The 15,271-nt window shown below is 41.9% G+C and overlaps 2 protein-coding genes and 1 long non-coding RNA gene across 6 annotated transcripts in view; 2 read left to right on the top strand and 1 right to left on the bottom strand.

Moving 5' to 3' along the window:
- clcc1 (chloride channel CLIC like 1) overlaps window positions 1–10,441 on the top strand; it is a 54,574-nt gene extending 44,133 nt beyond the window's left edge. Inside the window, exons 12-13 of one of the 2 annotated variants that reach the window (XM_033027876.1) lie at window positions 7,867–8,131; window positions 8,902–10,441. In XM_033027876.1, coding sequence (XP_032883767.1) covers window positions 7,867–7,908 — 42 coding nt within the window. In that variant the 3' untranslated portion in view covers window positions 7,909–8,131; window positions 8,902–10,441. Of the gene's footprint in view, window positions 1–3,832; window positions 3,897–7,866; window positions 8,132–8,901 lie in introns of those variants that run through there. The other variant, XM_033027877.1, reaches the window with a different exon arrangement.
- LOC116977443 lies at window positions 4,749–7,743 on the top strand. Its single transcript, XR_004413217.1, has 2 exons — window positions 4,749–6,163; window positions 7,524–7,743. It is a non-coding gene; the product is annotated as an uncharacterized LOC116977443 (long non-coding RNA).
- Window positions 9,819–15,271, bottom strand: part of gpsm2 (G protein signaling modulator 2) — a 46,665-nt gene continuing 41,212 nt past the window's right edge. For 2 of the 3 annotated variants that reach the window (XM_033027875.1, XM_033027874.1), the window contains exon 15: window positions 12,821–13,419. In XM_033027875.1, the coding sequence (XP_032883766.1) occupies window positions 13,246–13,419 (174 nt within the window). In that variant the 3' untranslated portion in view covers window positions 12,821–13,245. Of the gene's footprint in view, window positions 13,420–15,271 lie in introns of all 3 variants that reach the window. The other variant, XM_033027873.1, reaches the window with a different exon arrangement.

Below are 15,271 nucleotides of genomic sequence, written 5' to 3'. Positions count from 1 at the left end.
TTAAAAAGGGTTCTAAGAGTAAACCTAGCAATTATAGACCTGTTAGTTTGACTTCAGCGGTGGGCAAATTAATGGAAAAGATACTTAGAGATAATATATATAAGCATCTGGATAAACAGGGTCTGATTAGGAACAGTCAACGGATTTGTGCCTGGAAGGTCATGTTTGACTAATCTTCTTGAATTTTTTGAAGAGGTTACTAGGGAAATTGACGAGGGTAAAGCAGTGGATGTTGTCTATATGGACTTTAGTAAGGCCTTTGACAAGGTTCCTCTTGGAAGGTTGGTTAAGAAGGTTAAACTGTTGGGTATAAATGCAGGAATAGCAAGATGGATTCAGCAGTGGCTGAATGGGAGAAGCCAGAGGGTAATGGTGGATGGCTGTTTGTCGGGTTGGAGGCAGGTGACTAGTGGGGTGCCTCAGGGATCTGTGTTGGGTCCTTTGTTGTTTGTCATGTACATCAATGATCTGGATGAAGGGGTGGTAAATTGGATTAGTAAGTATGCAGATGATACCAAGATAGGGGGTGTTGTGGATAATGAAGAGGATTTCCAAAGGCTACAGAGTGATTTAGGCCATTTGGAAAAATGGGCTGAAAGATGGCAGATGGAGTTTAATGCTGATAAATGTGAGGTGTTACACCTTGGCAGGACAAATCAAAATAGGACGTACATGATAAATGGTAGGGAATTGAAGAATACAGTTGAACAGAGGGATCTGGGAATAACCGTGCATAGTTCCTTGAAGGTGGAATCTCATATAGATAGGGTGGTAAAGAAAGCTTTTGGTATGCTAGCCTTTATAAATCAGAGCATTGAGTATAGAAGCTGGGATGTAATGTTAAAATTGTACAAGGCATTGGTGAGACCAAATCTGGAGTATGGTGTACAATTTTGGTCGCCCAATTATAGGAAGGATGTCAACAAAATAGAGAGAGTACAGAGGAGATTTACTAGAATGTTGCCTGGGTTTCAGATTCAGATTCAGATTCAGATTCAGATTCAATTTTAATTGTCATTGTCAGTGTACAGTACAGAGACAACGAAATGCATTTAGCATCTCCCTGGAAGAGCGACATAGCAAATGATTTGAATAAATAATAATAAGTGATAATAAGTGACCGGGGGGTGGGGGGGTGATTGGCAGTCACCGAGGTACGTTGTTGAGTAGAGTGACAGCCGCCGGGAAGAAGCTGTTCCTGGACCTGCTGGTTCGGCAACGGAGAGACCTGTAGCGCCTCCCGGATGGTAGGAGGGTAAACAGTCCATGGTTGGGGTGAGAGCAGTCCTTGGCGATGCTGAGCGCCCTCCGCAGACAACGCTTGCTTTGGACAGACTCAATGGAGGGGAGCGAGGAACCGGTGATGCGTTGGGCAATTTTCACCACCCTCTGCAATGCCTTCCGGTCGGAGACAGAGCAGTTGCCATACCATACTGTGATGCAGTTGGTAAGGATGCTCTCGATGGTGCAGCGGTAGAAGTTCACCAGGATCTGAGGAGACAGATGGACCTTCTTCAGTCTCCTCAGGAAGAAGAGACGCTGGTGAGCCTTCTTGCCAGATGATTTCAACAACTGAGTTACAGAGATAGGTTGAATAAGTTAGGTCTTTATTCTCTGGAGCGCAGAAGGTTAAGGGGGGACTTGATAGAGGTCTTTAAAATGATGAGAGGGATAGACTGAGTTGATGTGATCAAGCTTTTCCCTTTGAGAATAGGGAAGATTCAAACAAGAGGACATGACTTCAGAATTAAGGGACAGAAGTTTAGGGGTAACATGAGGGGGAACTTTTTTACTCAGAGAGTGGTAGCGGTGTGGAATGAGCTTCCAGTGGAAGTGGTGGCGGCAGGTTCGTTGGTATAATTTAAAAATAAATTGGATAGGCATATGGATGAGAAGGGAATGGAGGGTTATGGTATGAGTGCAGGCAGGTGGGACTAAGGGAAAAAAGATGTTCGGCACGGACTTGTAGGGCCGAGATGGCCTGTTTCCGTGCTGTAATTGTTATATGGTTATAACATGGTGACGAAAACTGAGCACAATACTCCAAATGTGGCCTCACCAATGTCTTGTACAATTATAACATAACCTCCCAACTTCTTTACCCAATAGTCTGACTGATGACGACCAGTGTGCCTTCTTGACCTGTGACGCCTCGTTCTAGGAACTATGTACCTGTACCCTGGGTTCCTCTGCTCTACGCACTCCCCAGACCCCTGCCATTCACTCCGTAAGTCCTGTCCTGGTTTGCCTTGCAACATGCAACACCTCGCGCCTCTCTGTATTAAACCTCAGCCATCCCCCAGCCCACCTGATGAAGCTCCAGTTGCAATTTTCGACAACCATCTTCACTATCTACAATAGTATCCATTTTGGTGTCATCTTTAAATTTACTGATCATGTCTTAGAAACATAGAAAATAGGTGCAGGAGGAGTCCATTTGGCCCTTCGAGCCTGCACCGCCATTCATTGTGATCATGGCTGATCATCCACAATCAGTAACCCGTGCCTGCCTTCTCCCCATATCCTTTGATTCTGCTAGTCCCTAGAGCTCTATCTAACCCTCTTTTAAATTCATCCAGTGAATTGGCCTCCACTGCCCTCTGTGGCAGAGAATTCCACAAATTCACAACTTTGGGTGAAAACGTTTTTTTCTCATCTCAGTTTGAAATGGCCTCCCCTTTAGTCTTAGGCTGTGGCCCCTGGTTCTGGACTCCGTCATCATTGGGGAAATTTTTCCTGCATCTAGCTTGTCCATTCCTTTTATAATTTCATACGTTTCTATAAGATTTTATACGTTTCTATAAGAAACGCACGTTTCTTGTACTTTCTCATCCAAATTATTTATCTAAATAAAACCGCAATGGGCCCAGCACCGAATCCCAAGGCACACCACTAGTCACAGGCCTCCAGTCTGATAAACAACCTTCCACCATCACCCTCTGCTTCCTTCCATGAAGTCAGTTTTCTATCCATTCGGCTATTTCTCCTTGGATCCCATGCAATCTAACCTTCTAGAGCAGCGAACCATGTGGACCATAGTCAAATGCCTCGCTGAAATCCATATACCCAACATCTACTGCTCTGCCCTCATCAACCTTTTAAGTCACATCTTCAAAAAACTCAATTGGATTTGTTAGAAATTATCTCCCACGTACAAAACCATGCTGACTATCCCTAATCTATCCCAATCAGCCCTTGTCCATCTAAATGCGTGTATATCTTATCCATCAGAATATTCTCTGGTAACTTTCAGACTACAAATGTAAGGTTCACTGGCCTACAATTCCTAGGTTTTTCCCTGCAACCCTTAAATAGAGACACAACATTCACCACCCTTGCAGTCTTCTGGTACATCATCTGTAATTAATAATTATTTATGAGCCAGGATGTTTAGGCGCTAAAAAACTCTGAAATAGACAGGCAAAAAGGCATAATCAAATTACAAAAAAGGCACGGAAAAGGCATTTAGACAAAAAAGGCATGTCTTTCCACCACCAAAATATGGTTAAAAATAATAATATAAAGGTATTCTACATTAAATGACCAAGGTTGCCTGGTTGCACATAATTACTAGCATTTTTTTCAAATTATCTGGTGTTGAACTATGCCGTCTGTCAGACAGAATATGCTTCAGTTGTGAAAACGTCTTTCTACCCCAGCTGAGGTCACTGGTGCATACCTGAAACAAGCTACCGACTCTATATTCATGTTGATATCTTTGCATTACAACTACCTTTGAGAACTTGAGCTATGTTTTTTATTTCTTCAAGACCTTTGTTGGCTAAAATCATTCTCTCACATTTTCCTTGTTTGTCTTTACCTACATCGCCAGGAATTTTACGGATATCATCAGTTACTTTGTTGAAAACCTGCAAGTTATTCACTAATGTTTCGCCACGTTTCTCAAGGGAAGTAATAGCTTGTGGGAAGTTTGCAAAATTGGAAGCAACAAACACAAGATCGCGGTGGAGGGACTTTTTCTGCATGATTTCACTGGCGATCCTGACTGCAGCAGATTATTTTTCTTCAAAACAGTTAACGATTTATTTTATCTTTTCAAAATTTGCAGCGTAGTAGAGTACAGCAGAGAGCCATGTACCCCACCTAGTCAAAACAGGCTGAGGGGGTAGCGGAATCTTGGGTGCCATTTCCTTGAAAAACTGCACACGTGACGGTGCTTTGAGGAAGATTTTCTTGACATTGGAAACTAGGTGACCAACATTTGGAAATAAGCTACGTATGTGCTTGGCAATTCTATGAAGTTATTGAGCTAAGCATGCTTTTTTCATGTACGGAGCTGCATCAGTCACACACAGAAGAACATTCTCATGTTTTATACCTTCTGGCCAAAATGCAGCAAGTGAAGATGTAAACAACTGAGAAATAGTTGTGCTGTTTGACTTCTCCAATACTTCCGATGTCAACAAATACTCCTTTGATGGTTGACCTGCGTCCAGTGTACCGATGACCACATTGGCAACATATCTCCCCACAGCATCGGTTGTCTCGTCTATTGAGATCCATATTTTGTTGCATGCAACTTCATCTCTAATTTTCTGCACAACAATGTTGAAGTTGCCGTCAACATAATTTTTCCGTAATGATGATTCGCTTGGTGTATGTTCCTCTGTGTATTTCTCGAAAAAAAACTCTTTTGAGAGATTTGTTTTCCAATTTTCACATTGGAATTCCAGCATCAATGAATGCCTTGCTCGAAAACTCAGATTTACGACTGGAGCCAGCAGTAAATGTAGTGAGGAGACGAGCTTGGGTATTTCGCTTGGGTAGTCTACACCCCAGAGGTATCAACATTGACCTCTAATTTTAGATAGCCCTTGTCTTGTCCTTCCTCTCCTTCCCAGCTCTCCTTCCAGTCCTACTGTCACTGCCTCTTCCTATCTCTCCTCCTCCTCCCCTCCCCTCCCCCCTCCCCCCCCCCCCACATCAGTCTGAAGAAGTGTCTCGACCCATTTATGGCAAAATCCTGGCTCTACTCATAAATCTCAGCCAGAGCACCTGCAATCTCCTCTGTAGCTCCCCAGTGTCTTTGGATATATCTGATCGGGCCTGAGTGATTTGTCTTCCTTCAAACGCGTTAGGACCTTCAGCAGCTCCTCGGCTGTAAGACTGACTGTTGTCAGGACACTTTCATTGACTGCTTCAAGTTCCCAGGTCCTCATGTCTTTCTCCACAGTAAAAACAGAGGAGAAATACTCATTGAAAACCTTGCCCACCCCGTGTGACTCCACAGATTGGACCACTTTAATTCCTGTAGGGCCCCCATTCTCTGTCTAGTTACCCTTTTTCCCTTAGTAAAATCTCTTAAGATTATCCTTAATATAATCTGACCGAGATATCTCCTGTCCCCTTTTTGCACCAATTTGCCTTTTTTAGTGTACTCCTCGGTTTTTTAAATTCCTCCACGGATATACGATCCCAGCTGCCTATACCTGCTACATGCCTCCTTCTTATTCTTGACGAGAGCTTCAATTTCTCCTCATCCACGTTTCCTTGCACCCACCTACCTTGCCCTTTACTCTACCAAGAACATGCATATCCTCGACTCTTGTCAGCACACCTTTGAAAACATCCAATTTTCCAGGCCTTCCTTTTCTGCTACTATCAACTTGAATGAGTTCCCGTCTAATACCGTCAATAATCCTCATTGGAAATCAAGGGATGTGGAGCTAGTGGAGTAAACTGCCACTAAGGAGAAAGGTCTCCCATGATTTATTGAATGGCAGAGCAAGCATGAGATGCCAAATATTTTTATTTTATTTTCCTAATTGCCAGTGACTACTTTATTTTGCATCTGCAATGAAGTGATGTTTTGTCTATCATTAATTGTTGCTGGAAGTCACAACTTCTATTGTTTTTTCACCAGTATTACTATATCGGGTGAGTCATTCCTTTAAGTGCATTAATTTTGGTGAGTGTGCAAATTTTGTATGGATTCTTCCTCTTGACATTGGGTTTATGAGAATGATCCGAGGGATGAGGGGTTTTATCATTGAAACTTACTGAATAATGAAAGGCCTAGATAGAGTGGGAGAGGATGTTTCTACAAGTGGGAGAGTGAAGGACCAAAGGGCAAGCTCAGCCTTTAGAAAGGGAATGAGGAGGAATGTTTTGAGCCAGACAGTGGTGAATCTGTGGAAGCCAAGTCTTTTGAGATATTGAGATTCTTGATTAGTACGGGTGTTAAAGGTTACGGGAAGAATGGGGTTGAGAGGGAAAGATAACCCAACCATGATTGAATGGCGGAGTACTCGATTGGCCATATGACCTAAATCAGCTCCTCTGACATGAACGTGATTGGGTTAACGTGTGATGAGTGTTTGATGACTGGAGCTTATGATGATGCTACCTTATTGTCACTTGAACCCAGCTAGGTGCAGTGAAATTCTTTCCTTCTGCATACAAAGTACACAAGTCACCACAAAGGCACCAACTAAGTTACAAAAAGTACTCATCACTTCTGCCCCCCCCCCCCCCCTCCCCCCTTTTTTTGTTCTTGGTGTCAATTGCCATCCACTTCGGCCCATCCTCAGCCAGTCTCCGGCCCAGACCACCTCGCTTCCACCACTCCTCCGACATCTGACAAGTCGGACCTGCTTGTCGGGAATGTCCCGGCCCACTGCTCGCCAGGAGTTTAAATGGACGAGGGGGGAATCTCATTGACATCTATTGGATAATGAAAGGCTTAGATAAAGTGGATGTTTCCAGTAATAGAAGAGTCTAGAGCCAGAGGGTACAGCCTCAGATTAAAAGGACGTCCATTTGGGATGGTGGTGTTGGGTAGTAAAGAAAGCTTTTGGTGTGCTGGCCTTTATAAATCAGAGCATTGAGTATAGAAGTTGGGATGTAATGTTAAAATTGTACAAGGCATTGGTGAGACCAATTCTGGAGTATGGGGTACAATTTTGGTCGCCTAATTATAGGAAGGATGTCAACAAAATAGAGAGAGTACAGAGGAGATTTACTAGAATGTTGCCTGGGTTTCAGCAACTAAGTTACAGAGAAAGGCTGAACAAGTTAGGTCTTTATTCTTTGGAGCGCAGAAGGTTAAGGGGGGACTTGATAGAGGTCTTTAAAATGATGAGAGGGATAGACAGAGTTGACGTGGATAAGCTTTTCCCACTGAGAGTAGGGAAGTTTCAAACAAAAGGACATGACTTGAGAATTAAGGGACAGAAGTTTAGGGGTAACATGAGGGGGAACTTCTTTACTCAGAGAGTGGTAGCTGTGTGGAATGAGCTTCCAGTGAAGGTGGTGGAGGCAGGTTCGATTTTATAATTTAAAAATAAATTGGATAGTTATATGGACGGGAAAGGAAAGCACTACCAGCACTACACTGAGTGCAGGTAGATGGGACTAGGGGAGAATACGTGTTCGGCACAGACTAGAAGGGCCGAGATGGCCTGTTTCCGTGCTGTAATTGTTATATGGTTATATGGTGATGAGGAGGAATTTCTTCAGTCAGACTGGTGAATCTGGAATTCATTGCTTCAGATGGCTGCAAGACATTTGGGTATTTTTAAAGCAGAGATTTATAGGTTCTTGATAAGTAAGGGTGTTAAAGGTTATGGGGAGATGGCAGAAGAATGGGGTTGAGAGGGAAAATTAGATCAGCCATGATTGAATGGCAAGTAGACTCGATGGTCTAAATGGACTAATTTTGCTCCCATGTCTTGTGGTCTTTGAATGATCTTTGAAATAAAGGTTTAAGCGTTTTCCAGAAAATCGCCCCAATTTAGTATATTTAAAACATAATGTGGATAGAGTAACATGTCTTCCAATTATAAATACAATGAAAAGTGACTATTTTTTAATGCTTTGGGTAGAATAATGCTCTTTGTTCTGTAGGATTTCAACAATCTAGACTCTGGACAGAATCATGGAACATGAAGACTCATGTTGCAGAAATCACGTTAGTTATAGCATGTAACATACCCTGTAATAATAATTGGTGATTAGAAATTTATGCTGACATATGAGACGCCATCATTTAAGATTGGCATGATATAAAACCCAATGCAATTTCTCGTTATTGCTACATTTTTGAAATTTTAATGTAAGTTCTCTACTAGAGAATGTAAATGAAACTTACATTCTCTAGTAGTGCTGACACATTGATTGATTGATTGAATTTATTGCCACACAACCAGGGTCGGTGGAATTTTGGGTTGTCAGCAGCGGTACAATAATAAAGAACACACAAACATCCACCACAGCATTCATCACTGTGGTGGAAGGCACAGAACTTGGCCAGACCTCCTCCATTTCCCCCCGTGGTTGGGACCTCCACCCTCCGCAGCCGTTGCTGCGGGCGTCCAGATGGTAAAGGACAAAGTCAAAGTCAAGGTAAGTCCAGGATCGGCTCTTCCCCACCGGAGACCGCGGCTTCAGGCTGGTGTAGGCCGCAGGCCGGCGGTCGAAGATTTAAGGTTCCCGCCGCGCCGCAGACAGAAGCACCGCAGACCGCAGGGCTGGTGGTCGAAGCTCCTCTCCAGGGGTGATGGTAAGTCTATGCCGGGCCCGCGGTAGAAGTTGCCCGCGGGCCGGCAGTGATGGCTTCTTCTTCCCCCGGCTGCCCCGGGCAAGCGAAACAGAGCGCTCCCCTCCAGCGAGGGCTCGCCCGCTCCACGCCGAGAGTCTACGCTGCGCCCGCCGCTGAAGCCCCGGGCCCGTCTCCGGGAAAGGCCGCGCCGATCCTTGCTGTTAGTCCAGGGGGGAGGCGACCGAAACGGTTTCCCCCTTACCCCCCCACACCACCCCCCACACAAAACACACCGAGAAACATCAAAAACATACTTTAAAACATACTAAAAAAATTAAAAAAGTTGAAAAAACTAACGCGCTGTTGACAGGCTGCTGCCATTGCAATGCCCCCACCTACCTATCACTGATCTATTTACATCAGTGCTGCCATGCAATTTAAATATCTTTAACAATACTCCAAGTTTGGCTAATGATTATTTTAAAGAGTTGGCATAACTTTCTAATTTTAGACCTCAGTTATTTATAGCGTGATAGTGCCCTGGGTCAATGTGTGTGTACAATGCCATGTATTTTATTTTGTCAAATTTCATCTCACTGTGATACCTGCTGAGATGTATACACGTTTCAATGTCTCTGTTCCTGCAATCTTTAGTTTACACTTATGCATTGTAGTAAGGATGGAATGCAATATAATTTCACGTATTTCAATAAGATTACATTTCTGATATATTTTAAGCCAGATCTTTTGGCCCTGCCTACATGAAGTACCTTGATCTTCTATACTAAAAACACAAGAAAACTGTGGTTTACACATTTAAATAATGTGCATATACTCTGGCACACATTGACCCAGGGCATACTGCTCTACAGCAAACCTCTTCTGTCCTTCACTTGATGACAATGTGGGGGTGGGAGTTGCTTTCCCATAACTTTTTCCAGAATGAAGAGTGAGACTGGTGGTCACACTTCGCCTCAACATGAGATTCCACCCAGATACAAATGCAGTGAACATTAAATGGTTTGTAACAAAAATTAATCAATTTCTCAACTGGTAACTCATGCCAAAATGATTGAAGGCTTCACCTATCCAAATGTTGTGAATATTTCAATAGACAAGCCTGGATTTTTCACTGACGATCATCGCATTAATCCACATACATTTAATGGTGAAAGTTGCCAAAAAAAATGTCCCTAGTTTTTGTAGCATCTAAATAGGTTAAATTGTACATTTGTACCATTTACATTGTTCCAATCGCTCAGTCTAATTGGCCACATAGCTTTTATCCTGACTCAGACAAATGAGAGAGCAAACCATATTCTTATTTTTTTTACTGTAGATGTAACAAATGTCATGATTTCAGATTAGCACCCTACTTTGTTTGAAAAAATGTACATCTGTTTGCACTGAAACATAAGATAATTCACTGTCATTATTTATCCAAGAATACAAACGCAGCTTGTAACACTATACTACTGTTATTAAGTGAATATTAAGCTATTCAGTGAATATTAAGCTATTCAACTATCAGTGAAGCTATGTCAATGAGTAATTTATTTTCCAAAATCACAAGCTTGGGATCCTCTGTAAATCTTTACTGCACAATAGGTCAGACATTTTAATGTTCAATAATCAACTCCTACTGCTATGTATTTTGGAAAATTAAGACTCAAGAAATAAGTTTACAGTGCAAAATAAATCAATTATGGGAATGTTTGAACATTTGTAAGATACATCATTAACAATTTCTTAATCCAGTGGTAAACATTTTAATTTAAATTTAAAACTCAATCTCTTGCTTTTCTACATACATATTTCTAAAGTTTATCCACACAATTATGTTTTTGATAATGATGTTCAAAACTGTACTACTAAAATGTATACATTTTATTCCCCAATTGTAATCAAGGATACAATAAATGATCAGGAGTTGAATTCAAAGCATTAAGCTAAACTTCATTTTCAAAATTGTCACACATTCCCAAGCACTACAACAAATACTGCATTTTCAGTCACACTGACATTATTAATGCATAATTCAGCAATAAATGTTTATCAAGAATAATCATATTTCTTTCCGATACAATTACAGAGAAAGCCCTAAAATTCTGTACAATTTAAAGTAGGTTCCTTGAAACTGAGAAAGAGTAAAAAGACCACCACTTGGTAGCTCAATGTTCTATGGTAGAGGTGCTTCTGGACAGAGGTGAGAGTAAAAGAGGGGGGGGGGGGGGGGGATGCATTATTGGTTAAGGAGGATGTCATGGTAGCAGTCAGAGGGGACATTACAAACGGTGTGTCTAGTGAGGTTATATGGGTGGAGCTGAGGAACAAGAAAGGGATGATCACCTTGTTGGAGGTGTACAACAGGCACACAAATAGTCAACAGGAATCAGAAGAACAAATATGCCAGGAGATTGCAGGCAGCTACATGTCTAATAAGGTTGTTGTAGTAGGCGATTTTAATTTTCCCAACATTGATAGGGAATGTCATAGTGCAAAAGGTTTAAATGGGGTGGAATTTGTCAAATGTGTTCAGGAAAGTTTCCTCCAGCAATATTTTTAGGGCCCGACACGGGAGATGGCAAGGAACTGCTGATGCGGAGTCTGAAGAAGGGTCACCTATTCCTTTTATCCAAAGATGCTGTCTGACCTGCAGAGTTACTCCAGCTTTTTGTATATCTACAGGAGATGCAACACTTGATCGAGTCTGGGGAAATTGAGAGGGGCAAGTGGAAGAGCCATTTGGGACCAGCAACCACTGTTTTATTAGGTTTAAGATGATTATGGATAGGGACAGAGCAGGCCCACGAGTTAAAATGCTAAATTGGGGAAAGGCCAACTTTGAGGGTATGAGATAGGAACTCGCTCAAGTATATTGGAGCAGGTTGTTTGATGGAAAAGAAACGTCGGGAAAGTGGGATGTTTTAAAAGAGTGTGCTATATTCAAGAAGGGCTGCAGGGTAAAAGCTGGGTATTACAGGCCAATGAGTGGCCGGAAAGTTACTACAGAGTATTCTGTATGCATTTAGATGGACAAGGGCTGATTAGGGAGAATCAACATGGTTTTGTATGTGGGAGGTCATCATGACACAAATCTGATTGGTTTCATCGACCTTTTTGGTCACATCTTCAAAAAGTTCAGAGCTGTAGACGTTGGATACATAGACATACAATAAGGCTGCTCTGGATGGTTAGATCTCATGGGATCTAAGGGGAGATAGCTGAATGGATAGAAAAGTGGCTTTATGGAAGAAGAAAGAGGGCTGGAGGCCTGTATCTAATGGTGTGCCTCAGGGTTCGGTGCTGGCCCCATTGCTGTTTATCATCTATATCAATGATTTGGATGAGAACGTATGCGGCATGGTTAGCAAGTTTGCAGATGACACAAATTAGGTGGTATTGAAGATAGTGAAGATGGTTGTCAAAACTTCCAGCATGATCTTGATCAGTTAGGCAGGTGGGCTGAGGAATAGTTGATGGAATTTTATACAGATATGTGAGGTTGCATTTTCGGAGTACTAACATGGGCGGGACATACACAGTGAACGGTAGGGCTCTGGGGAGTGTTGTAGAGCAGAGGGATCTAGGAGTACAGGTACATAGTTCGTTGAAAGTGCACACAGGTAGATAGGGTGGTCAAGAAGGCTTTTGGCACATTAGCCTTCATCAGTCAGAGTATAGAAGTTGGGAGGTCATGTTGCAGTTGTATAAGACGTTGGTGAAGCTGCATTTAGAGTAATGTGTTCAGTTATGTACACTATGTTATAGGTAAGATGTAAAGGGTGCAGTGAAGATTTACAAGGATATTACCAGGACTAGAGAGTGTGAGCTATAGGGAGAGGTTGAGTAGGCTGAGACTCTATTCCTTGGAGTGCAGGAGGATGAGGGGTGATCTTATAGTGTATAAAATCATTAGAGGAATAGATCGGGTATACGCCAAGAGCAGAGGAATCGAGGACCAGAGAACATCGGTTTAATGTGAGGGGGGGATAGATTAAATAGGAATCTGAGGGGTAATCTTTTCACGGAAAGGGTGGTAGGTGTATGGAAAGAACTGCCAGAGGAGGCAGGTACTATTGCAACATTTAAGAAATATTTGGACAGAATAGGAGGAAATGGGCCAAAAGCAGTTAGGCGGGACATGTTGGCTGGGGTGGGCAAGTTTCCACGCTGTGAGACTCTGACTATTAAAACCAAGACTGCCAGCACAAGACTTAATTAAGGCTACACTTTTGTACATTTGAAAATAGTTCCATTTATAAATATCAATTATTTTCTGTAGTTATTGATTAAAAAAAGTCACGGAAGACCCCAAAATAAGTAGTGTACATTTTTCTGCTAATTAGAACATAATTATGTTTGCTGGTAACTCAACATTTCTCCATCTACAACATGTAAAACTACAAATGAAGATAATCCTATTCCTGTTAGGATCATCTGAAGATGAAGTGCTTTCAACTGATCGATAATGTTGGCATATTCTTCAATCAGGCCGTGTGACTGCAAAGGAACCGAGATGTTTCCAGTTTACTGTCTTTAGAACCTTCTGCTAAGTTACATTCCTGTGAAATATTTCCAGGACAGTTAAAAAAAAAAAAACCTCAAGCAATTGAGAATTCAAAGTAAACTTTCGGCCAAAATCCAGGTTGCTAACAAACCAAAGTGCATTGTGAATTTTACCCACTCCCATTCATTCCTTATGAAGACTTGGCATTTTAATTGCCGATAAATACGCCTTTATTTCAGTGGGATGAATTCCTCTTGGTCTCCTCACGTGAAGGAAGTGTTACACGTTGTTCATTCATTCGTCTGGCCTGACATCGAAGGATCAGGCTGAAGAAGTCTTCGTCAGGAACAGTTACACATTTATGTACAAATTGAGGCGGTGCACTTCTCTGGTCATCCAGCCTGCAGCTCTGGTGAAATGTACAATAAATACTTTCAGAACATGCATTCTTTTTCCAAAAGTTACTTAAAATTGGTGCTTACAAATAAATCTTTTACCACTGCAAAATACAGTTTGATAATATAACTCAATTCACAAAGCTGTATTTATTTTATGGCAGATAAAATGTATGTATAAAGATATTGTTTGCAGACAAACTGCAGATTCTTTAATTTGGAAGAACTTTGACCAGGCAACACATATGGATGGAAACAGACAGATTACTTTTATGTTCAGGTCCTTTCTTCACATTCATGTTCATAAGTGATAGGAGCAGAATTAGGCCATTCAACCCATCAAGTTTACTCCGTCATTCAATCATGGCTGATCTATCTCTCAACCTCAATTCTCATGCCTTCTCCCCATAACCCCTGGCACAGATGAAGAAGAGGGGAGGTACAAAAAAATGAACAAAAGGGTTGAGGCAAGAGATGGCCAGTGACAGGTGAATCTAGGAAAGGAAGGTTGGTTGGCAGATGAGTCAGGTGGGGGAAGAAATGGGTAGAGATAGTGAACAAAGCTGGATCTGATGTGGAGGAGACAAACGGGTGCAAACTGATCAGAAAGGAAGGTAGGATCGAAATACAATAGCCGGATGGATGGATGGTGGGCAGAAAATGTGGGGGGAGATGGAGGACCCAGATTAAGGAGGGATAGGTGGTAAAGGATGTGAAGGAGGGGAAAGGAGTTTGGAGTCGGAGACGGGGGAATGGAAAGAAAGGTATGTGTGAGAGGGGGAAAGCTAGGAAGCAGAGGTAGACATCCCTTGGAGGAGTTTATGGGACAGAGGAACATATTTAAGAAATCAGAAGGGCAAAAAGGAAGCAGAAGATAACAGAGATATAAATTAAGGAGAATCCAAAGAGATTTTATGTATATTCAGGAAAGGAGGATAACCAGAAAGCACATAAAGGACGCACAGAAATCAATGTGTGGAGCCACGGGAGATGGGGAAATGCATTATACGCTCTGTGACTCTGAAATTGGTCAAATCCATTTTGAGATGTTCATACAGCTTCTACTTTAGACACTTTTAATTATGGTGTTTTATTCCAGTCTAAAAGGTATTTATTTGCCTTAAAATTACTTGCATTTAATCTTTAGTAATTTTTACACTAAGATTCTGGAGTATGGTGTACAATTTTGGTCGCCTAATTATAGGAAGGATGTCAACAAAATAGAGAGAGTACAGAGGAGATTTACTAGAATGTTGCCTGGGTTTCAGCAACTAAGTTACAGAGAAAGGTTGAACAAGTTAGGGCTTTATTCTTTGGAGCGCAGAAGGTTAAGGGGGGGACTTGATAGAGGTCTTTAAAATGATGAGAGGGATTGACAGAGTTGACGTTGATAAGCTTTTCCCAGAGAGTAGGGAAGATTCAAACAAGGGGACATGACTTGAGAATTAAGGGACTGAAGTTTAGGGGTAACATGAGGGGGAACTTCTTTACTCAGAGAATGGTGGCTGTGTGGAATGAGCTTCCAGTGAAGGTGGTGGAGGCAGGTTCGTTTTTATCATTTAAAAATAAATTGGATAGTTATATGGACGGGAAAGGAATGGAGGGTTATGGTGTGAGCGCAGGTTTATGGGACTAGGGGAGAATACGTGTTCTGCACGGACTAGAAGGGTCGAGATGGCCTGTTTCCGTGCTGTAATTGTTATATGGTTATATGATTACTCAACTTGGATCAGGTACCATGCTAGAGAAATTCTAATTCATATTGAGAAATTACATCTATGATTAAAATGCATCATTGGAGGTGAATCTGTGGAATTCTTTGCCACAGAAGACTGGAGGCGAAGTCAGTGGATATATTTAAGGCAG

The sequence above is a fragment of the Amblyraja radiata genome, chromosome 10 (genome assembly GCF_010909765.2).
Source record: "Amblyraja radiata isolate CabotCenter1 chromosome 10, sAmbRad1.1.pri, whole genome shotgun sequence".
Lineage (NCBI taxonomy): Eukaryota > Metazoa > Chordata > Chondrichthyes > Rajiformes > Rajidae > Amblyraja > Amblyraja radiata.
Note: the sequence above shows the minus strand (reverse complement) of the source record. Positions and strands in the feature narration are given on the sequence as shown.